General features: G+C 45.8%; 2 protein-coding genes across 2 annotated transcripts in view; one reads left to right on the top strand and one right to left on the bottom strand.

Moving 5' to 3' along the window:
- Positions 1–3,121, top strand: part of LOC127694039 (CMRF-35-like molecule 4) — a 51,722-nt gene extending 48,601 nt beyond the window's left edge. The window contains exons 3-4 of the mRNA XM_052195421.1: positions 1,574–1,703; positions 2,974–3,121. Coding sequence (XP_052051381.1) covers positions 1,574–1,703; positions 2,974–3,106 — 263 coding nt within the window. The 3' untranslated portion in view covers positions 3,107–3,121. The remainder of the gene's footprint in view (positions 1–1,573; positions 1,704–2,973) is intronic.
- Positions 3,122–5,943: 2,822 nt separating this feature from the next.
- LOC127693543 (polymeric immunoglobulin receptor-like) lies at positions 5,944–18,635 on the bottom strand. The gene is made up of 8 exons (XM_052194482.1): positions 18,264–18,635; positions 17,550–17,804; positions 16,611–16,667; positions 14,144–14,482; positions 12,939–13,047; positions 11,039–11,226; positions 7,408–7,567; positions 5,944–6,166 (listed from the first exon to the last, which is right to left on the bottom strand). Exons 1-8 carry the CDS (start codon positions 18,322–18,324, stop codon positions 6,019–6,021), a joined length of 1,317 nt encoding a protein of 438 aa, XP_052050442.1. The 5' UTR covers positions 18,325–18,635; the 3' UTR covers positions 5,944–6,018.
- Between the last annotated feature and the right edge of the window lie 5,175 nt (positions 18,636–23,810).

The raw sequence follows: 23,810 nt of genomic DNA, 5'->3' as shown, positions 1-23,810 counted from the left end.
AAGTCATCAGTCTTGGCAAGCAGGGGTCTTACCCACTGAGCCATCTCATCAGCCCCTGCTGGGGATTCTCTTGTGCACCATGGCACAGTTTCAGGCCTGAAACTTTCTAGAGACAGGTTCTGAATTACTGGCTCTTTGTGACTTCCTGTGGTGATAAGACAGGAGTCCTCTCTCCCAGGTCTCATAAGGCCCTGTCTCCATTCTCCATATGGGAACAGTTCCCGGCCCATCAGCTCCCCTCTCAAAGGCGGCTCTGACCTGGGACTGAGTGCACACTTCTCTTCTATGGAGGATCATGGGGTGCCCACTTTCCTTCCGGGGTACCAGCATCATCCCTGCTTCTGGGATTCTGAGCGACCACCAGGGACACAGGGAGGAGCCTAGGCAGTGCATGGGGCTTCTTAGTGCCCTGAGGAACCCACTCACCCCTCCATGCTCCCCTATGCCCCCCCTTTCCCAGGAACCATTTACTGAGGAAGAAACTCAGAGAATCCCTCCAAGACACACTTTTAGCTACTTTGTTCCTCAGTGTTCTCCATGTTTGCAGTTCATTCTCCTCTAAGGGGGCCTCCCTTGTTCTTAGAACCCAAATCAGTGCATCTAATTCAGGGTTTTGGTGGTGACAGGGGTAAAGAATGGGGCCAAAGCTCTCTGTTAATCCCAATTTCATCTCTTCTTCTTCTCCTCCTCCCTTCTTTTATCCTCCTCCTCCTTTTCTTCTCCTTCTCCTCCTCCTCCTCCCCCCTCTCCATCCTCCTCCCCTCCCCTTCCCTCTCCTCCCTGTCCTCCCCTCCCCCTCTCTATCCTCCTCCCCCTCCTCCTCTCCATCCTTCTCCTCCTCCTCCTCCTCCTCCTCCTTCTTCATTTGAGAAAAGATTTCATGTTGCCTAGGTTAACTGCAATCTCATAGTGTACTTAGGATTCATCTTGGATGCCTGATCTTCCTGTCTCTGCCTCTCTAGCACTGGGATTGCAAGTATATGTTACCACACCCAGCTTCTGGTTCCTAGTTCTCCATTTTGATTTTCCTTTTATATGTTTTCCTGCAACCTCTTCTATGGGTTTGTACTGAAGATTGGGAACTAAAATCCCCCTGATGTCACTACTCTGTAGTAGAGGCCACTCTCCATATCTGCCTTTCTAGCAATTCCCATCTGATCATTCCTCAGAGAAGATGGCTCAGTGTCCTTTCTAGCTGAAACTGGGAATGAGTATCCCAGGCAGACATAGAGTCCCACTACCCTGCTTGTCCCCAGAAGGATGGCAGACAAGGAGGCAATGGGTGTTGCTGAGGCTGGATGGGATCTAGAACCCACTAAGGTCTTGTCACTGACACTTAAACTCTCCTCTTTTAGAAGACTGGCTTCATGTTTGCAAGCACAACCCAGAGTCTGTGCACCATGAGATGGGCTGCAAAGGAAATTCAGGTGTTGCTGTGGCCATGGGGCTAATAGGCTGTTGGGCAGCTGTTCAGCATGCTCCTAGGGTCCTGTGTGAAGCAGAGTGACAGAGGTTTCAGTGGGTTACACACAGATTGGAGGTCACAGGAACTATGTTGTGTTTCTATCCTTAGCTCCAGTCACAGGTTCAAGCCCTGGGAATGGTACAGATACCTTGGTGTATCCCACATCCTCACCTGTGCACACTCAGCCCAGTGTGACAAAAGATGACACAACTCCTGCTGCCAACCCATCTCACTCTAGGTGAGGAAAACCATAGCCCTGAGGCCTTTGGATGGGGAGGAGGGGTCATCCTGAGAGAGCAGAGGTAGAAGAGTTTGTATCTCCCTCCTGTACACCCCTCCTGCATTTCTCAATCTCAGGCTGACCTGGGAGGGTCTGGTCAGTGCCAGTTGCTTATCTAAAGATAGGGATTCAGAAATGATACTCAGATACAGACGTGCTGAGCTGGAGTTACTTTCCTGCTGAGCGGGTGCTACATAAACAAATTCAGAGCCTGGAGAAATGGCTCTGGAGAGATGGGTCTGCCTGTGAGGGACATCTGAGTTTGAGCCACATCACCTACAGAAAAAGTCAGGCGTGACTTTTTCAGGCTATCTGAAATACCAGAGCTGCTGAGGTAGAGACAGGAGGATGCCTGAGACTCACTGACTAGCCAGCCTACTTGACAACCTTCAGGGTAGTGAGAAATCTTATCAGAAAACAAGAGAGATGGGCCAGGTGTGATGGCTCACACCTTTAATCCCAGCACTTGGGAGGCAGAGGCAGGTCAAGCTCTAGGAGTTTAGAACCAGCCTGGACTACATAGTGATTTTCATTCTAGCCAGGGCCATATAGTGAGACCTGTCTCAGAACAAACACAAAGTGGTGACTCTTGAGGAATGACCAAGGTTATTCTCCAATCTCCACAGTCATACACTCACGTGGGCACCTGCATACATACACATGAGCACACACACACACACACACTCACACACACACATACACACACACACACACAATTAACTATGTAAAATAAATAAGCCACTGGGTGTCGGTGGCACAAGCTATCCAGTACTTGGAAGGCAAAGACAAAGGGCTCTCTCTCTGAGTTTAAAGCCATCTTGGTCTACATAATGAGTTCCAGGATAGCTAGGGCTACAGAATATAAATAAATAAATAAATAAATAAATAAATAAATAAATAAATGTCACCCATGAGAAAGTGGGAGTCATCTATTTAGAAGAGACATGGGTGTGGGTTGTGAAGGCAATGCCTGCCTGGTTAGAGGCTGGAGGGGGAGAGGTCCATGGGCTTGGTCTGAAGAGAGCAGGCCAGGTCCACAGCTCAAGGCTACTTCTTGGGTTATGTATTATTCATGCTGGTCATTCAGTCAGTCCTCATCCTTGTCCCCTGCATAGATGTCTGTGAACACAGACCTGGGTTAGAGACAGCCACACAGTACAGGGTATCAGGGTCACCTTCTGAAGGCAGTGTATTGTGACTATGTCCCTTACATGTCTCTTCTGACCAGCATCTACTTCTGGGCCCTGTTGTTTCTGGATGTGGCCCTGTTCCTGAGCATGCTTGGTGCCGACCTCTGGGTGAACAGGCCTCAGAGGTGCTCTGGGGGAAACAGTTCTGGGTCCTGTTATGAGAACCAGTGACATCTGTTGACATCGAGGGCCATGTCGCTGGACACAGCTCATCTGGTAGCTGAGGAGAACCAGTAAATCTGTGTTGTTGAGAATACTCTGAGACTTTAGAAGATTTGTTGGTTTTGTATCATACACATAAAAGAATGTATCCAATAAATTCCTATATATTTAAATAAAATTTCAGGCTTGAGAGATCACTCCGGGGTTTAGGGTATTGGCTGCTCTTGCAGAAGTCCTGAGTGCAATTCCCAGTAACCACATGGTGGCTCACAACCATCTGTAATGGGTTCTGATGCCCTCTTATGGCCTACAGGTGTATGTTCAGACTCATATACATAATTAAATAAATAAATCTTTTTAAAAAACCTAAGTAGAATTTTATTTTGATACCTTTCCTTATTCTTTGGTAAGTTCACACTTGTGTACAACTTGACTCTATTATATCCACTGAGACCCCACCCTCCCACCCCCTTAGTCATGTGCTCCCTGCTCCTCGTCCTGTTCTCCCCCTTTCCCATTTCTCTTTTTCTTTCTGTAGCTCTACCTCTGTCTATGGAACTCTTTCCTCTCCTCTCTGCCTTGGGGTGGGATGGGGGTGTTATATAGGGCTGAGCACTCGATGGTCACTTACTTACACCACAGCAGAAGGAATCATCGTCAACCAAGGCTGAGGGCAGCACTGATTAAAGGTTAGAGATGAAGATATTTAGAAGGCAATTTGACAGCTTGTCCAACAAATACATACACCGTCCATGGGAAACACTCACAGCACTTTATCGTCCAGATCCAGTCATAGAGCGTGCTCTGCACTCGTGATCTCCCTGTCTGATGGCACATCCCTGCTTCCCAGCCACCTTGGTGACAACCTGAACCTAGCATTTTACATTTGCTTGGCTTAAGGCTTTGCCACACACATGCTCAGAGGTTTGCCAAGGGTGTAAGTAGCGTCTCTGTTCCTGAGTCATCTGTACCACCATACCAGGACCAGTGTTAGACTTTTTCCCCCCTTTTGTCAGAGTAAACCAAAATCCTGGCACTTAGAACAAGCATTTTAGCACAAAGATGCACCCCATTCTGGACTTCTATCTGCCTGCCTGCCTGCCTGTCTGCCTGTCTGTCTGTCTGTCTATCATTTTTTTCTCTTCCTTCCTTCCTTCCTTCCTTCCTTCCTTCCTTCCTTCCTTCCTTCCTTCCTTCCTTTCTTCCTTCCTTCCTCTTTCATTAACAGTATCTCACTCTATAGCCCAAGCTAGTTTCCAACTCCTGATCCTCCTGCCTCTACCTCCCCAGTTCTGGTATTACAGGTATGTGCTACCATGTCAAGTAAAACGCTTCATTTCTAAGTCTCTGGCTTTATTATTTAACTTTGTATCTCTGAGATTCACACACTGATATGCTGATGATCTAGCAAGCATCCTGCTGTGCTGCCCTTTGGTTGTTATGTAAGCACTCTAAGACAGACATCCTCTTCCCTTCCGTGGTTGAATACTTTTTAGAGCCCCTTTTTCCTTTTCTTCTCCCTCCTTCCCTCCTCCTCCTCTCCTACCCTTCCCCAACTTGCTTTTGTTACGAAATAAAACACAAGCTGGGATTGCAAGCACACATCACCAAGACCTGCTTTTTATGTGAATTTTGCTGATCTCCCTCAGGTCCTCATACTTTTACTGCAAGCCCTATATTGACTGAACTATCTCCACTGAATGATATTTATATCAGATAGATAGATATAGTGATAGAACAGATAGAGATAGACATATAGATAGAGATATATAGGAGATATATTTTTAGACAAATGGCTTTTAATTGTAATGTAGCAGATTAGTATTTCCTTTGTGGTTTATGCCTTTGGCTCTCATTTAAGAAATTCTTATACCAAGACAAGCAAATGCTTGCAATCTGACCACACTAGAAGTAGAGGCAGGAGACTCTGGAGTTTCATTCTCAGCTACATACTAAATTCCAGGTCATCTCCCTGGAGAGAAGGCTCGGCAGTTACAAAGCCCTGGCTGCTCATCCAGGTCTGCAGCACACAGAAAAACATCCTCAGTGTCTCTGCCGGATCAGTGGCTGCTCTCCATTTAAACCATCTTCTCTCCAGACCATACTCGATTCTCCTTTTAGGAACTTGATTGGCTCGTCCCAAAATGTGAAGAGCAGAGGACCTGGCCAGTGCTGATGAACACTTACTGATACCTAAGAAGAAAACTGTGACATCAAGACCTACAGCTCTAGCTAGAAGATGTCCCAGGGTGCTTATATAGCAAACAAGAAGGCATCACAGCAGGATGCGTGTTAGAGCATCAACATATCAGTGTGTGAATCTCAGAGACACAAGGTTAAATGATAAAGCCAGAGACTTAGAAATGAAGCATGTTGCTGGGCATGGTAGCACATGCCTGTAATCGCAGAACTGGGGATGCAGAGGCAGGAGGATCAGGGGTTGGAAACTAGCATGGGCTATAGAGTGGGATACTGTTAATGAAAGAAAAAGGAAGGAAGGAAAGGAGAAATTCAAGAGACAGACAGACAGACAGACAGGCAGGCAGGCAGGCCTATAGAGAGGATAGGAGGGTAGAGTGCATCTCTGTGTCAAAGTGTATGTTCTGTGTCAGGCTTTGCGGTTACTCCAGACCACTGGCTGGGGGCGGGGGGGGGGGCAGGGGGAAGGGGGAAGGGGAAGTGTAATATTGGTCCTGGTCTGGTGATGCAGGTGAATTTCTATGAGTTCAAGGTCAATCTAGTCTACATAGTGAATTCTAGACCAGGGATCAGTAGACCCTATTTTTAAAAAGTATAATTTTGTATATTTAGCAATCAGAGATAGAGAAGTCTCAGAGCAGTCTCAAAAACACAGATATACTGGTTCTCATCAGCTACCAGATGAGCTGTTTCCAGGGACAGGGCCTCGATGTCAACAGATGTCACTGATTCTCATAACAGGGCCGAGTGTTGCTTCCCCCAGAGCACCTCTGAGGCCTGTTCACCCAGAGGTCGGCACCAAGCATGCTCAGGAACAGGGGCAACTCCAGAAACACCAGGACCCAGAAGTAGAGGCTGCTCAGAAGAGACCTGAACACAATATAGTCACAATAAGCTCCCTTCCCAGAAGGGGACGCTGATGCCCTGCACTGTGTGACTGTCTTTAATCAGGCAGGCACCACCTCCCGAACCCATACCCATCTCTCTTCTAACTAAATCCTTCCCACTTTCTCCTGGATGGCATTTCTTTCTTTCTTTCTTTCTTTCTTTCTTTCTTTCTTTCTTTCTTTCTTTCTTTCTTTCTTTCTTTCTTTCTTTCTTTCTTTCTTTCTTTCTTTCTCTCTCTCTCTCTCTCTCTCTCTCTCTCTCTCTCTCTCTCTCTCTCTCCCCCTTCCTTCCTTCCTTCCTCTCTCTCTCTCTCTCTCTCTCTCTCTCTCTCTCTCTCTCTCTCTTCCTTTCTTTCTTTCTATTATGTAGTCCTAGCTGTCCTGGAACTCGTTATGTAGATCAAGATGGCCTTAAACTCATAGAGATCCATCTGCCTTTGACTCTCAAGTACTGGATGGCTTGTGCCACAAAACCCAGTGGCTTAATTATTTTACATTGTTAATTGTGGGTGTGTGCTTATGTGTATGTATGCAGGTGCACATGTATGTGCGTAAATGTGGACAGGTCAGAGAATAACCTTGGTCATTCCTCAAGAGTCACCACTTTGTGTTTGTTCTGAGACAGGCCTCTCTATGTAGCTCCAGCTAGAATGGAATTCACTATGTAGTCCAGGCTGGTCCTAGACTCCTAAAGCTTGTTCTATTTCTGCCTCTCAACTGCTGGGATCAAAGTTGTGAGCCACTACACCTGGCCCATCTAGTTCTTTTGTGTGTGTGTGTGTGTGTGTGGCAGAATCTCTGACTAGTCTGAAGCATGCCAAATAGGCTGGCTAGTCAGTGAGTCTCAGGCATCCTCCTGTCTCTACCTCAGCAGCTCTGGTATTTAAAGTAGGTGCTGCCATGCCTGACTTTTCTGGTAGGTGATGTGGCTCAAACTCAGATGTACTTTACTGGTAGGCCCATCTCTGCAGAGCCATTTCTCCAGGCTCTGGATGTGTTTAGGTAGCGCCCACTTGGCAGAAAGCTTTGTCCAGCTCAGTGGGTCTGTATCTGATTGTCACTTCTGAGTCCCTGTCTTTAGATAAGCAACTGGCACTCCCAAGACCCTCACAGGTCAGCCAGCGATTAGGAAATGCAGGAGAGAGATACAAACCCTTATACCTCTGCTCTGTCAGTATTACCCCTCCTCACCATTCAAAGGCCTCAGGGATATTGGTTCCTCACCGAGGCTGTGGGTTGGGATCAGGAATTGTGTCATCTGTGGTCACACTGGGCCAAGTGTGCACAGGTGAGGATGTGGGATACTCCAGGATATCTGTACCATTCCCAGGGCTCGGACCTGTGATTGTAGCTAAGGATGGAAACATCAGACAGTTCTTATGACCTACACTCCATTTTCACTGAATCCTCTGTCACTCTGCTTCACACAGGACCCTAGGGGCATGCTGGGCTGCTGTCCGACAACCTATCAGTCCCATGGCCACAGTAAGTCCTGGTCAGGGATTCTCTTCACCACCCATCTTATGGTGTGCTGTGTCTGGGTTGCACTTGCAAACATGAAGCCAGTCTTCTTAGAGAGGGTAGTTCAAATGTCAGTAATAGGAACTTAGTGAGTGAAAGGTCTTATCTAGCCTCAACTATACCTTTAGCCTCCTTGTCTGCAATCTTTCTGGGGACAAACAGAGTAGTGGGACTCCATGTCTACCTGGCCCACTCATTCCCAGTGTCATCCAGAAATGCCACTGGAGAGTCTTCTCTGAGAAATGATCAGATGGAAAGTTCTAGAAAGGCATGTGTGTCCAGGGCCCTGTGGAGAGTGGCTTCTGATGCAGAGTAGTGACATCAGGGAGATTTTAGTTCCCATTCTTCAGTACAAATGCACAGAGGAGGTTGCAGGAAAACATATAAAGGGAAAAGTCAAAATTGAGATCTAGGAACTGGAAGCTGGGTCTGGTGGTAAATGCCTGCAATCCCAGTGCTGGAGAGGTAGAGACTGAAAGATCAGGCATATATAATGAATCCTAAGTACAGGGTGAGTTTGTGGTTAACCTGGGATACATGAGAGCCTCTTTTAAATGATGACATAAAACATGACACATTGAAACAAATAGAAAAGAAACTGGGGAAGACCCTTGAGGACATGGGCACAGGGGAAATATTCCTGTACAGAACACCAATAGCTTACACTCTAAGATCTAGAATTGACAAATGGGACCTCATAAAATTACAAAGTTGCTGTAAGGCAAAGGACACTGTCAAAAGGACAAATCGGCAACCAACAGATTGGGAAAGGATCTTTACCAACCCTACATCTGACAGAGGGCTAATATCTAATATATACACAGAACTCAAGAAGGTAGACCCCAGAGAAATAAATAACCCTATTAAAAAGTGGAGTACAGAGCTAAACAAAAATTTTCACATGAAGAACTTCGGATGGCTGAGAAACACCTTAAGAAATGTTCAACATCAGTAATCATTAGGAAAATGCAAATCAAAACAACCCTGAGATCTCACTTCACACTAGTCAGAATGGCTAAGGTTAAAAACGTAGGAGACAGCAGGTGTTGGCGAGGATGTGGAGAAAGAGGAACACTCCACTGCTGGTGGGATTGCAAGATTGTACAACCACTTTGGAAATGAGTCTGGTGGTTCCTTAGAAATCTGGGCATGACACTTCCAGAGGACCCTGCTATACCTCTCCTGGGCATATACCCAGAGGATTCCCCAGCATGCAATAAGGACACATGCTCTACTATGTTCATAGCAGCCTTATTTATAATAGTCAGAAGCTGGAAAGAACCCAGATGTCCCTCAATGGAGGAGGAATGGATACAGAAAATGTGGTATATTTACACAATGAAATACTACTCAGAAATTAAAAACAATGAATTCATGAAATTCTTAGGCAAATGGTTGGAACTGGAAAATATCATCCTAAGTGAGGTAACCTAATCACAAAAGAATACACATGAAATGCAATCACTGATAAGTGGATATTAATTAGCCCAGAAGCTCTGAAATCTCAAGACACAGTTAGCATATCAAATGATATCCAAGAAGAGGGAAAGAGAGGGCTCTGGCTCTGAAAAGAGTTGATTCGCCATTGTAGGGGAGTACCAGGACAGGGAAATGGGTGGGGTGTTATTAGGAAATAGGTGAAGAGAAGAGGGCTGATGAGACTGGTGGGGAGGGGGAAACCGGGAAATGGGAAAGCATTCGGAATGTAAACAAAGAATATAGAAAATAAAAACAACAACTACAATAAATGTTGTTTTTGTTATGATTTTAAAAAAGAACAAGGGAGGCTCCATTAGGGGAGAATGAACTGCAGACATGGAGAACATTTAGGACTAGAGTAGTTGAAAGCCTGTATTCAATCCTGCTTGACACTCTGCCCACAAAAGGGGAACCTTGGAGAAATTCTCTGAGTTTCTTCCAGTAGTAAATGGTGGGAAAAGGGGACATAGGGGAGCATGGAGGGGTGAATGGGTTCCTCAGGGCACTGAAAAGCCCCATTCACTGCCTGGGCTCCTCCCTGTGTCTGGTGGCCTCTCAGAAGTCCTAGAACAAGTGATGATGCTGGTACCCGGAAGGGAAGTGTTCACCCCAAGATCCTCCATGAAAAGGAAGTGTGCACTCAGTCCCAGGTGAGAGCCACCTTTGAGAGGGGAGCTGATGGGCCAGAGTACTGTTCCCATATGGAGAATGGAGACAGGGCCATAGGAGACCTGGGAGAGAGGACTCGTGTGTTATCAGGACAGGAATCACAAAGATCCAATGATTCAGAGCCTGTCTCTAGAAAGTTTCAGTCCTGAAACTGTCCCATGGTGCACAAGAGAATCCCCAACAGGTGCTGATGAGATGGTTCAGTGGGAAGGGCCCTGCTTGCCAAGACTGATGACTTGAGTTTGACCCACAAGGTGGAAAGAGAGAACTAACACCCAGAAGTTCTCTGTTCACTCACACACACCATGGGCAAGGTGCTATAAACAAATACATGAACAAGCAAATAAATAAAATAATGAAGTAGTTTCTAAGAACATAGGCTCCCCTGTGCCTGTGTACATGCACACACATGTACTGGTACACATACACTATCACACGTACCACACATGCTCCAACAGAGGCATGTGTGGACTCACACTCCCTGTTCCCCTAATCACTCACTCACTAAGCTCATCATGCTAAGGTTCATGGCTTCCTTATTCCTTGAGGGAATGACAGGCCTGGCCCATAGATTTGTATTGGCCTGTGTCCTCTAAGGAACTGGGGTCCAAAGAACAAACATGACCTTTTCTTGTATTTTTTACTTCCCTGGAAGCTGTCACTGGAAGATAGGCCCAGGTAGGCACTGTGGAGCGTTCTGAGAGAGGGAAACATGAATGGGTTCTAGAACTCAGCTGTTCCTGATATAGGAGAGAGATTGATCTGAGTCTGGGCCCACAGAACCTCAGAGTTATTGCTGAACTTAATAGAACAAGGCTTTTCCAGGCTGGGGAGATGGCTCAGTTGGTAAAGTACTTGCCTTCTTTGCAAGTACAAAGACACGAGTTCAATCCCTACAATCTATGGTGTTTGTTTGATTCTTTTTAAGTGAGTGCAGTTGTGTGTGCTTGTAATGGCAGAATGGGGGAAGGAGGCAGGTAGATCCCTGGAGTTCCCTGGCCAGCTCCCTGGCCTACTTGCAAAGGTCCTGGTCAGTGAGAAACCTTGTCTCAAACAATGATGGAACGACACCTGAAGATGTCCTCCACATACACATCTGCCCCCATAATGTGTGTGTGTGCGCGTGCACACACACACACACACATGAGGGAGAGAGAGACAGAGACAAAGACAGAGTAAGATTATTTTCCGTCTCCTGGGAAGTCGTTCTCTCTGTCCTGGGCATCAGAACCATGGGTCTTCACCAGGCCAATGTCACCTCCCCCAAAGCATCTCTGAGGCCTGTTCACCCAGAGGACAGCACTGAGCATGCTCAGGAGCAGGGGTAACTCCACAAAGGCCATCAGCAGGAAGTAGATGCTGCTCAGCAGGGACCTGCAGGAAACATAGGAGACAGGAGGAAGTCACCACCTGACATACGGGCTCGGCCTTCCTGGTGCCCATATCCTAGCCTCCAAGGGCCAGAGAAGGACAAGCATGGGATGCTGCAGGTCAGCCTCCCTGTAAGTGCATGGCTGGTCATGCTGCCTGCTGGATAGATAAGCCCTCGCTTGGGGAAGGTTTACCAGATATCCCTCTGCAAAGCTGAAGGCTTCACTGCTCCCTGGCCTTTGACCTTGGCCTCTGCTACATTCTTCACCAGGATGACCTTCCCTCCCTCATCAGCAATGTGTGTTAGGAGGCTTAGGCACACTACATCTAGAAATGGTTGATGGCTGCTTCCACCCTGTCAGTGGATGGACACTGGTGTTGCAGTTCTTTGTGTCCCTTTATTATACCCTGTGGGACCATGAGGCCCTCAACAGTATTAAGCCCTATTCCCCACTTCCCTGCCATCCTCTATTCCTTGCCCATGTCCCCATCACCTTCCTTAGACCATCTTTGGCTTCTCCTTCGACCCAACAGGAGGCCATCCTCAGCTCATGAGAAGGAAGCATCTACAACTGCAGGTACTCTGTGGGTCACAGGTTAGCTCAAACACATTCCTGGAAGATACAAGAGCTGCCACGTGGCAGACCATGCCATACAATGTCCCAAAATGTTTCCAAGGACTGAGCTCTCTCCGTGCTTCACACTCTCATGGACACTCTACATTTCTGCAACCTTGTACCCTCTGTCACTTGATAACTAACATTCCATCCACTTGCAAAACCCCACAATAAAAACTCTTTCAAAGCCCTAACAGAGAAAGAAAATTTTAAAAAATCCTTGAGAGAGCCTATGAGGTTGGATGCTTTGAGACATGTTTGTGTAACTTAAGATTTAGGGAGCAGAATGACACAGTTGAACGGTCAGGGTACTAGATGAGACCTGGGAGACAATTCTCAGGGAGAACTAGTAAGGTGTTCTATGCCTTAGCTTAGCTGGTGGTTTATCTGTGTCCTTGACCTGGAGACTTGACCCCAACAAGCTGTGATGAAATTAGGCCAGGGTAGATCATCAGTGCTGGGAATTCCTCTCTATACCTTCAAGAGTTCCAAGTATCATCCGGGCACACTACAGTCCCCAGAGTCCTACACCTCCTCTATACAGTGAAGACCACCCACGCAACACTGGCTCTTGGCAGAGTTGGATAGGAACAAGGAGATTTAATTATAGGCTGGAACTGCTAGCTGAGGGGAAAGGGATCTCATTTAACTTGGTGGAGACCCAACAGTGGCCCTCTGTCTTGCCCTCTGGGGGATCACACAGGGGAGACACAAAAGCTGTGCTCAGTCTCTCCTGTCTCCCAGTTGAAGATGTTACCTTCCTGCAGCTGAGGCTTAGAAGGAGAGTATACTGAAAGGTGAAAGGATTGGGGAGCCCACCTCAGGCTATGACAGGAGAATCCACCAGCCCAAGAGTTTTTACAAGATAGATACTGAAGTTAGCAAATAAAATACAAGAAGGACAGGCCAATATTGTGTTCAGATAAACAAATATAGCCATGTGAAGTAACACTTGGGTCATACTTAGGTAAGAAAGGATTGGTTTTCCTGAATCCCAGGATACTGGACATTTTGTGTTCTATCTGGAGGCCCTCCTGGGGGGAGAGGCTGTGGGGCCAGCCCAGTGGGAAGGAGCTGCCAGGGTGAAGCTCTGCTTACCTGGTGTGGGGGCTGCCCTGAGTCACGTGTTCCTGGCCAGTGTCCTCCATGGTTGGTGGTGTGGATGTCAGAACTGTGGCTACGGTGGTCATAGTTGAACTTTCTGGAGCTGAAGATAACAGAGAACATGGTTTAGTCCTCCTGTGGATAGTCCAGCTCTGGGTATGGCCTTACGTTCTTTCCACTAGGAATTAAGGATCTCAATTCCCAGTCACCATCCAAAATTTCATTCCTTCATTCCTTTATTTTATTTTATTTTATTTTATTTTATTTTATTTTATTTTATTTTATTTTATTTTATTTTATTTTATTTTATTTATTTTAAGCCAGGGCTTCTCTGTGTAGTCTCAGATCATTTTGGACTCACTCTGTAGACAAGGATGGCCTGAAACTCAGAGATCTGCCTCCTCTGCCTCCCTAGTGCTGGTATTAAGGTAAGTGCTACCATACCTAACACTTTAATTCTTTTCTAAGCACAGAGGTTGTGTGGAGAAAAGAAGCAGCTCCCTTTTAACACCCACTTCCTTCAGAGCTCATTACTGCCTGGTGTGCAATATGTGGGAACATGTTGGTTTTGCATATTTTGATTATTTTATTTTTTAGAAAAACATTTAAGTATATGTGATGGGTGTGTGTGTGTGTTTGTGTGTGTGTGTGTGTGTATGTACTTGCAGTACACATGGAGGCCAGAAGAGGGCATTAGATTCCCTGGAACTGAAGTTACACATGATTGCAAGCTACCATGTAGATGCTGGGAAGGAAATGCAGTTCTCTAGAAGATCAGCCAGTGCTCTTAATCACTGAGCCATCTCTCCAACTCCAATTTTATCTATTTTCTTTGTTGTTTAAAGCAAGAAGTAAACCTGAACCTTATTACTCCATCTTGCCCAGAAATAGAGGTTCTGTGGTTTCCTTTACTTTGTGTTAAAAGGTTGGGGGGGGGGGAGTATGTCAGCCTGGGAGGTTAGCTCTGAGGTAAATTGCTTGGCTAGTACACATGAGATTCTGAGTTCAATTTCTAGATCTGTCGGGCTGAGAATATCTAAGACAAACATACAAGGAGAAAACGCTTTCTAACCTCATACTCTTTCTTGGAGAAAACAGGACAAATAAAGTAGACTCAGTTTATCTTTTCTAGTAAGACTTTTACAAAAGTTGTTTATTGTACCACAGCCTAACCAGGATTTTCTGGAAATTTTTCATACCTGGCTCAATGTTCACATTAACTTTAAACATGGGATCATATCCAGCTCTCATAATTCCACACCAGTAAATGCCAGCATCTCTCATCCTCAGATCCTCCATGGTCACTGTGAAGATTAAGTCTGTCTGGTTATCCCAGATGGACACACGGTTCTTCTTCACCAACTGTTCTGATATATTGGTTCCAATGAGAAAATTACATGTATTCCAATGAGATCCTCGGCACCAGAATTTATTGTAATACTTCCAGTGTGGGTTATATCGGCACTGCACTGTCAAGGAGCCCTGCTCCTGACCTCTCACCTCCACTGGACCTGTGACCTCCTGAGCAGTACAGCAGCCTGGAAAACACAAATGCATGGACCACTGATCTCCTCCTCCAAGGGCAGAACTCCACTGCGCCAAATAGAGTTTATGAGCTGAATAACAACCAGTGAAGGGCTTCCCTGTTCCCAAGACAGATCAGCATCATTGTTCTATTAGTTGAAGCCTCAAAAGAAAAAGAAAGAAAAGAAAATGAACAAAAAGTCTGAAGAGCCCAGTTACAGTTCTCAGAAGACAAAATGGTGACAATCACCAATCATGTCTAAAGCAGAAGTGTCAGAAGTCCGTGTCCACTGGACATGATCCTATCTTCATTTTGGTACCCATGACCCTCAGGAGGTTCATCTGAAGAAGCCACATCCCATGGACACACAGAAGCCACTTGTCCTAGTTCCAAACAGTCTCTGGAATGAATGCCGTGGAGGCTGTCCAACATGAAACCAAGCAATCTGATTTCCATGTTGTTCAGAGGTCACAGCACACAGACCCTGTGCTGTTCTTCAGATCCATGTAATCTAAGGCCCAGCGCTCCTGGTAAGAACTGAGGATGCAGCACCATTGGTGAGAGCTTACACAGAATGCACAAGCAACCACCATTCAATACCAGCTTTAAAGAAATGATAAAGGAGGCTCTGGAAAGATGGCTCAGTGGTTAAGAGCACTAGCTGCTCTTTCAGAGTTCCTGAGTTCAATTCTCAGCACCCACATGGTGGCTCACAACCATCTGTAATGGGATCTGATAGCATCTTCTGCTGTTCATGAAAACAGAGAACTCATGTATATAAAATATATAAATAAATAAATCTATAAGAAAATCCATACGGGCTGGAGAGATTGCTTTGTGGTTAAGAGTACTACTTCTCTTTCAGAGGTTCTAAGTTCAATTCCCAGCAACCTCATGGTGGCTCACAACCATCTTTAATGGGATCCAATACCCTCTTCTGGTGTGTTTTAAGACAGCTACAGTATATATATATATATATATATATATATATATATATATATATATACACACATACATACACACATACATACATATGTATATGTGTATGTATACCTACACACATATATACATATGTGTATATATATGTATACATACATATATGTGTGTGTATACTTTTTTATATAATAGCTCTTAAGAAAAGAAAGAGAAATTATAAAGGAAATATTTCAAGGTATTGGCATCAACACTCAATAACAACAACAAAGTATGTTCCTAATACCACAGGTAAGAAAACAAAAATTGCTGAATGTAAATGTTTTAAACTAAAAGGTCTCAACCAACAGCATGGAGAGACAGTCTACAGTGTGGGAGAAAATCCAGTCTTCTTAGAGAGGAGAGTTTAAGTGTCAGTGACAAGACCTTAGAGAGTTCCAGTTCCCATCCAGTCTAGCCACACATTTTGACTCTTTGTCTGCCATCCTTCTGGGTAGTGGGAGTCCATGTCTACCTGCCCCACTCATTCCCCATGTCTACCAGAAAGGCCACTAAGGAGTCTTCTCTGAGGAATGATCAGATAGAAAGTTCTAGAAAGGATGCTGCTTGCAGGGCCCTATGGAGAGTGGACTCTACTGCAGAGTAGTGATATCAGGAGGATTTTAGTTCCCTCTCTTCAGTATCAAAAACAGAGGAGGATTCATGGAAACATATAAAGGGAAAATCAAAATTGAGAACCAGGAACTGAAAGCTGGGTGTGGTGATATATGCTTGCAATTCTAGTGCTGGAGAGAGAGAGACAAGATCAGGCATTCAAGGTGAATCCTACGTACATGGTGAATTTGTGGTTAGCCAGAACTACGAGATTCTTTCTCAAATAATAATGATGGTGATGGTGATGGTGATGAAGGAGAAGAAAAGGAAAAAAAGGAGGAGGAGGAGGAGGAGGAGGAGGAGGAGGAGGAGGAGGAGGAGGAGAAAATGGAGGAGAAAATGGAGGAGAAGAGGAGGAATATGAGGATAAAAACTGGGATTAACAGACAGGCTTGGCCCCTTTCTAAAGCCCCTGTCACCACCTTAAAGAGATGCCCTGATTTGGGTTCTAAGAACGAGGGAGGCTCCATTAGGGGAGAATGAACTGCAAACATGGAGAACATTGGAGACCAAAGTAGCTGAAAGCCTGTCTTCCATCCCGCTTGACCCTCTACCTGCAGAGGGGAAACCTTGGAGGGATTCTCCGAGTTTCTTCCAGCAGCAAATGGTTCCTGGGGAAGGGGGACACAGGGGAGGATGGAGGGGTGAGTGGGTTCCTCAGGTCACTGAGAAGCCCCATGCACTGCCTAGGCTCCTCTCTGTGTCTCCGGTGGGCACTCAGAATCCCAGAACCAGGGATGATGTTGGTACCCGGAAGGGAAGTGTGCACTCAGTCCCAGGTCAGAGCCGCTTTTGAGAGAGGGGAACTGATGGGCCGGGGAACTGTTCCCTATGGAGACAGGGCCATATGAGATCTGGGAGAGAGGACTCCTTTCTTATAAGGACAGGAAGTCATAGAGAACCAGTGATTCGGAGCCTGTTTCTAGAAAGGTTCACATCTGAAATGGTATCATGGTGGACAATAGAATCCCCAACAGGGGCTGATGGTTCTTTGGGTAAGGCCCCTGCTTGCCAAGCCTGACGACTTGAGTTTGTTACACAAGATGGAAATAGAGAACTAAGACCCAGAAATTCTCCATTGACTCACACTCACCATGGGCAAGGCACTATAAACAAATACATGAACAAGCAGACAGATAAATAAAATAATAAAGTAGTTTTGAAGAACACAGTTTCTCACTGTACCTGTGCATGCACACAAATGTACTGGTACACATACACTATCACACGTACCACACACATTCTCAGAGAGGCGTGTGTAGACTCACACTCCCTGTCCTGAATCACTCACTCACCAAGCTCATCATGCTAAGATTTATGGCTTCCTTCCTCCATGAGGGAATGACAGGCCTGGACTCAGGCTGCCCCGACATGAAGGAGGCTTACCTGGGAGGACGGACAACTCAACCCTGAAGGAAAGGTCTATCCCTAAGTAGGAATCAACCTCCAAGGGGCCATCAAAAATGGTATATTCACCACACACGTGTAGGTACCTGTGTCTTCTAGGATGAGGCTCTCCAAAATCACTGTGAACGTGATGTTGTCTGGATGGTCCCTGATAGTCACGTGGCCATTCCTAGCTTCTTCTGAGCCTCTAGTCTTGACAATATCTTTACACTGTAGTACAAATAACACTCTGCACCAGTATTTAAAGTTAGTCTTGAATTTCTCCTCATACTGACAAGGCACGTTCAGGGTTTCCCCCACAATGGCTGTCACAGAGGTGGGGCCACACAGAGGGACACAGCCTGGAAAACACAGGCCTCAATTCTACACCCTGACAGGAGGATGGGAGTAAGTTCTCCCTTGGGTCAGGTCTTTGAATATCCTCTGGTCTTTAGGAAACAGTGAGAAAGGAGAAAGGCTTTGTCAGAGCAGGAGTCAGGACTGAGGTTAGAGAGAGTATAAAATAAATTGAGATTATTTGTTATTGCAGTGACTGTCATAGGTAATCCTCCCGGTGGGCCCTGGTTCTGTCTCAGGTGTGGTAGACATGTCTGTATTTTGCACAGAAACCTGGCAGCACCTGTGAAGCAGATGGTGACCACCCCGGGGCCCCATCCCACCCCACCCCGCCCTCCTGCCTTCTCTCTAGGCCAGTGTGCCAGGGTTGGCTGCTCTCTCCCACCTCCCATGGCCCTGTCAGTCTTACAGCAGGAGTTCCCCCGTTAAAGCTGTACCCCTGACACCACTGCCCCCGTGCTCACCTGGGACCCGAGAGAGGAGCAAAGCTGAAGGCAGCCATAAACTTATTACCCTGGGGATCATTTCTCCAGCTCAGCTGTCACCTGCACCCACACCAGGGCCAAGAGGGGAGAAGGAACTGTCTCCTTCTAGATGGTACAATGTCCTCTTGCCTAGTTCTCCTTTCTGTCCTCTGCTTCCTGGTCCCTGGCTCCCATGTGAGGCTCCAGATGAACAGGTGCAGGAAGGGCACTGTAGATGTTCCAGGCCTCAGAGGCTTGGGTTTCTACCACACCCAGCACGTGGGCACACCCATGGCTGTAGACTGGGAATGCCATTTGTCCCCTTGCCCTCACCCGAGGGCTTCCACCCTCCTGCCAGAGGCCTGGGGAGCATTTCTGTTTTCAGTCAGCTTGCCCACCTTCTGTGACAAGCCACTTCCTGTGTAGATTTGAAAGCTGCCCTTCTCACTCTAGCTCTGTGACCACAGAGGAACCACCTCCCTCCAAAATTCAGATTATAGGTTGCTATTAGTCCATGGGGTTTCTAGCATGATTTCTGGGCTCACACTGCTGGTCAAGTTCATGCTGAGATCCAATTCCTTGATCAGAGTTTATCTGTGTGCTGTTTCCCTACAAAGGCTACAGACATGTAGTTCGCAGCTTTCTCTTCTTCTATCTTATTCTGTTTGGTTTGCTGTTTGTGGTAGCACCTCTTGCCCAGGCTGGCCTCTATTTAGCCAAGGATGACCTTGAACTGCTCCTCCTACCTTTACCTCCCGAGTCCAGAAATTGTAGGTGTGTGTCACCACAGCCCATTCATGCTGTGCTCAGGACTGAACCCAGGGCTTTGTGCATGCCAGGCAAGCCCTCTGCAGACTGAGATGCATCCTTGGCCCTGATTATCTGAGAAAGGATCTCACACTGCAACCCAAGCTGGGCTGGAATGCACTTTTTAGCTCAGGCTAACCTTGAACTCATAGAAATCCTCCATCCCTTTAGTGTCAGGAGCAGAATGGAGCCACTATCATGACAGCTCTGTCTTCTTGTGCCTCCTGGCCCCATATCTAGACAGGGACATGATTTGGGGTAGGTGTTGTGTGGAAGAATGGAAGAACCACATCAGATCTCTCCTTTCTGATGATTCAGGTTCCCAATGCTGTTCATCCATTTTCCTTTCTTGTTGAGGAAGAAGGGAAAAGAGTGAGTCCTGGAGCCAGTGACCCACCTGACCACAGCGGTACCTGAAGGCCTCTGATATGAAGCAACATCTGCAGGCTGTGGTGATATTTGTGGGGAGCATTTACACTTACAGTTCCCTGGGTTGGGACTCTCCTCTGGGTATCCACTCTTATTCCCCTCACTTCTTGTCCCTATTAACACGGAATGCAGATGTTCTCCCTACTAACACAGAATACAGGTGTTCTCCTATTAACATAGAATTCAGATGTTCTCCCTACTAACACAGAATGCAGATGTTCTTCCTATTAATACAGAGTGCAGATGTTCCCCCAATTAATATAGAATGCAGACATTCTCCCTATCAATACAGTATGCAGATGCTCTCCCACTATATCATTTTCTTGCCTCTCACTGCTTTATCTTCAGGGTATCTGCCTGCATTTTGTCTGTGTCCACTGTTTCTTTATGCTTTACAGAGTATCAGATCAACAAGAGCAAAGAAACTGCTTTGTGTATTCACTGCAGGACTCTAAGGCATGGTCACTGTTTGCTATCTGTCTTAGTCACTGTCCTATTGCTGTGAAGAGACACCATGACCACGACAGCTAGTAGAAGAGAAAGCATTTAACCAGCGCTGGCTTACAGTTTCAGAGGCTTAGTCCATTGTTATCATGGGGAACATGGTGACAAGCATGGCAGGTGTGGTCCTGGAGACCCAGCTCAAAGAAGGAGAGATGTGAGGACAGACATGTGAGCTGTGTAGTATAATTATATATGTATTATGTCTGTAGCATGTGCAAATGTGTCCTGCACATAGGTGTATGAGGTATGGTATACATACCTGTGATGTGTGTAGTATATATTAATCACATGTGGTGTGTACACTATGTATTGCATCCATGTGTTACATGTACGCTGTGAGTGGTAGATACATGTGTGTGGCATGTTTAGCACATGTGAGGAATGTTCACGTGTATATGGTAAGGTACACACCTGCCAGTGACTCCCTTGATTATGAAATGGTTACAATTGTAATGACACATGTGCCTTGGGCAGCCATGCTTTTTCTATGTAGCTGTAAGGCAGTGATGGACTAGCCTGCTTCAAGTGACCTCTGGAAGTGTGTGCCCCAGGGCCTGGCACAGGCTCCGGGAGCCTCTATCTCTTGATGGTGCAGGATTTTTCCATGTCTGATCATATTAGGCCAGTGGAAGGCCTGTGATTGGACAGGAAAAGAGAAGCGAAGCTAGGATTTGGGAGAGGAGAAAAAAAAAAGAACTGAGAGGGCTTTGGACATGGACCTCTATATCTACTAACCAAAGATAGCTAAGCTTTTATAAGGCTAGAAATAATTGGGATAAAATTTTTATCATTATCAATTGGCCCTTAAAATATTGTATTGGCATCTTGTAAAAGGTGATATTACTGATGTTACTGATACATAAATCTGATTAATAAAGCTTTAAGAGTTTTGATTTCCTTGGTTACCAGAGTGGGGATCCACCGATGGGTAAGAGGGAACATAGCTGGGATGCTGTGAGAGCTAGCTGGGAATGAATAGCTCAGCTGTGTCGAGAAAGGTGCTGAGGCGTGGCAGGGCAGGAGAGTTGGCGGTATCTTTTTAATATTTCCTGGAACACTTTGATAGAGTGCAGGACTGGATGGAGGGTTGCTCCACATGCCTCTCATGGAGGGCAGAGAGGAGTGGGAAGGAGGGGAGGCACAGGTGCTGATGCTCCCGCAGATGCATCTGCGCCACCCCTCACAAACCACCTGCAGACACAAGCTTGGGTTCATCAGCTTTTTGCAACACAGCTGCTGCCAAAACAAAACCCCAGCTCCAGACTGCCACAAGCACACAAGTTCATTTCTTGCTCTCTGGAAGAATGAGTCACCACGGGACCAACCCCTTGCCCAGGCTGAAGATATCTCCTGTCCACTGTAGATGGCAGGAAACCACAAGATGGCTCTTACAGCCTCATTGGGATGGGATGGGCTGACCCTCACATAAACTCACACCATCATGGAGTGGGGAGTGTGTGTGTGTGTAAGCAACATCATTTTCTGCAGTAAACCACAGCTCTGGTGATTAAGTGAACCTGAGAGTGACCTAGGGGACTAAAGTAACAGCAGGAAGCTTAGACCTAACTCAGGTGTGTACATATAAAAGTGCTGGGGCCTTTTGCTTTGGGCGTCAAGCAACATGATCATCAAACTGGATCCTAGAGAAAGCCTGTCTATCTGACAGACCCCGGAGCTTTGGTCCACAGGAGTAAGAGGGACAGTGGTGGGGGTGGGCGTGACAGATTCTATGTGTGGTTGCTGGGACACTGTCACAGGTGCCAACATCATAGATATTTCTCTCTCTTATTTCTTTACACTACCTGACATCTTTCCAAAGAAACAACTTGGATTTTTATTTGTCCCAGGTATTTGATTTTTGTTTGTTTTAAATTGAATTAATAATTTGAAACAGTCTCTCTTATCCCAGGCTGGTTTCCAACCCTAGATCCTCCTGTCGCAGCCTCCCAAGTGCTAGGGTTATAGGTAAATGACACTACATGTGACTATTATTTTTATTTCTTAGCTCTCTGACAGGTTTTTCCTTTCTAGATCAGCCAGACTGAAACACTCTATGTAGGTTAGGCTGGCCTTGAATTTATAGCCATCCTCCTGTCTCAACCTCCTGAATTAGGAGGGTTAGATACCCATACTACCATATTTAGCTGATTTATCTGTTTTACATTAATTAATTTCTGGGGCAGGGAGGACACATCAGTAGGTAAAATCCTTGTAAGTAGAAGGACCTGAATTCAATCCCCAGAGCACACAGTTAACAAGACTCAAGGCATTGTACACATGCCTGTAATCCCATGGCTCAGGAGGCAGACACAGGTGTACTCCTGGGCCCACTAGCCAGTCAACCTAGACAAATCAGCCATGACAGACGCTAAGTGGATGGTGCCTGAGGATCAACACCCAGGCTCTCCGTCCTCAAGTGCTCCTGTGCCCTCACCCACGTGCATGTGGGTATGTACTCCATCCCAATATGAACACACACACACACAATCACACTCACACACATATGCACACCTTCACAACCTCACACATACTCAAATACACACACAATTACATACTCACACACATATACAGACACATACAGATACACATATACACACTTACACATTCTCTCACACACACTCACATTCACACACTCCCGAACACTCCCATGCACATACTCATTCATAGACTTGCTCACACACTCATTTACTCACACATATACTCTCACACACTCACATACATACCCATTCATACACTCACATGCACATATACACACAAACTCACACACTCATACTCACACTTGTTCACACATACTTACACAAACATACATATACCCACACATACATACACAGATATACAAACACACACACTCTCACACTCACACTCACACTCACATATACACACTCATGAATACTCAGACATATTCACACACACACACACTCTCTCACACTCACATACACACCATCACACTCATGCATACTCACAATTACAAATATACATACCTACACACACATACACACACAGAGAGAATTATTTGCTCTCTAGAACCCTTCTTCACCACTGCTACATCATTTTTCCATAAAGTGTCTATTAATAATACTGAGTGCAAAGTGCTGATCTGAGGAGGAATCTTTGTATAAACAACAGAAACAAGGAAGTCAACTTTTAGGAAGAAGCAAATAACTCTGTGTAAAAGAGCTGGTCTTGATGGGAAGGAGGAGCCTTTGTGATTCAGCAAAACAAAGAAGGAAAAAGAAAAAAGAAAATTTGTTTCGTGTCTTAGTCAGGGTTTGTATTCCTGCACAAACATCATGACCCAGAAGCATTCTAGGGAGGAAAGGTTTATTCGGTTTACACTTCTACATTGTTGTTCATCACCAAAGGACGTCAGGACTAGAACTCAAGCAGGTCAGGAAGCAGGAGCTGATGCAGAGACTATGGAGGGATGTTCCTTACTGTCTTGCTTCCCCTGGTTTTCTCAGCCTACTCTTTTATAGAATCTAAGACTACCAGCCCAGGAATGATACCACCCACAGGGGACCATCCCACCTTGATCACTAATTGAGAAAATACCTTAAAGATGGATCTCGTGGAGGCATTTCCTCACCTGAATCTCCTTTCTCTGTGATAACTCCAGCTTGCATCAAATTGACACAAAACCAGCCAGGATAATTGACCCCTTGTCAATTTGACACACAAACATCACTATTAAGCCTCAAGCCTTATGTTCTAATTCATCCCCGAGATCTAAATAACTTTAAAGTCCCACAGTTTTTGCAAATTCTTAAAATTTCTATCCCTTAAAAATATCCAATGTCTTTTAAAATT

This window comes from Apodemus sylvaticus, chromosome 10 (genome assembly GCF_947179515.1).
Source record: "Apodemus sylvaticus chromosome 10, mApoSyl1.1, whole genome shotgun sequence".
Lineage (NCBI taxonomy): Eukaryota > Metazoa > Chordata > Mammalia > Rodentia > Muridae > Apodemus > Apodemus sylvaticus.
The sequence above is the reverse complement of the archived record's forward strand: the minus strand, read 5'-3'. Positions and strand labels throughout refer to the sequence as shown.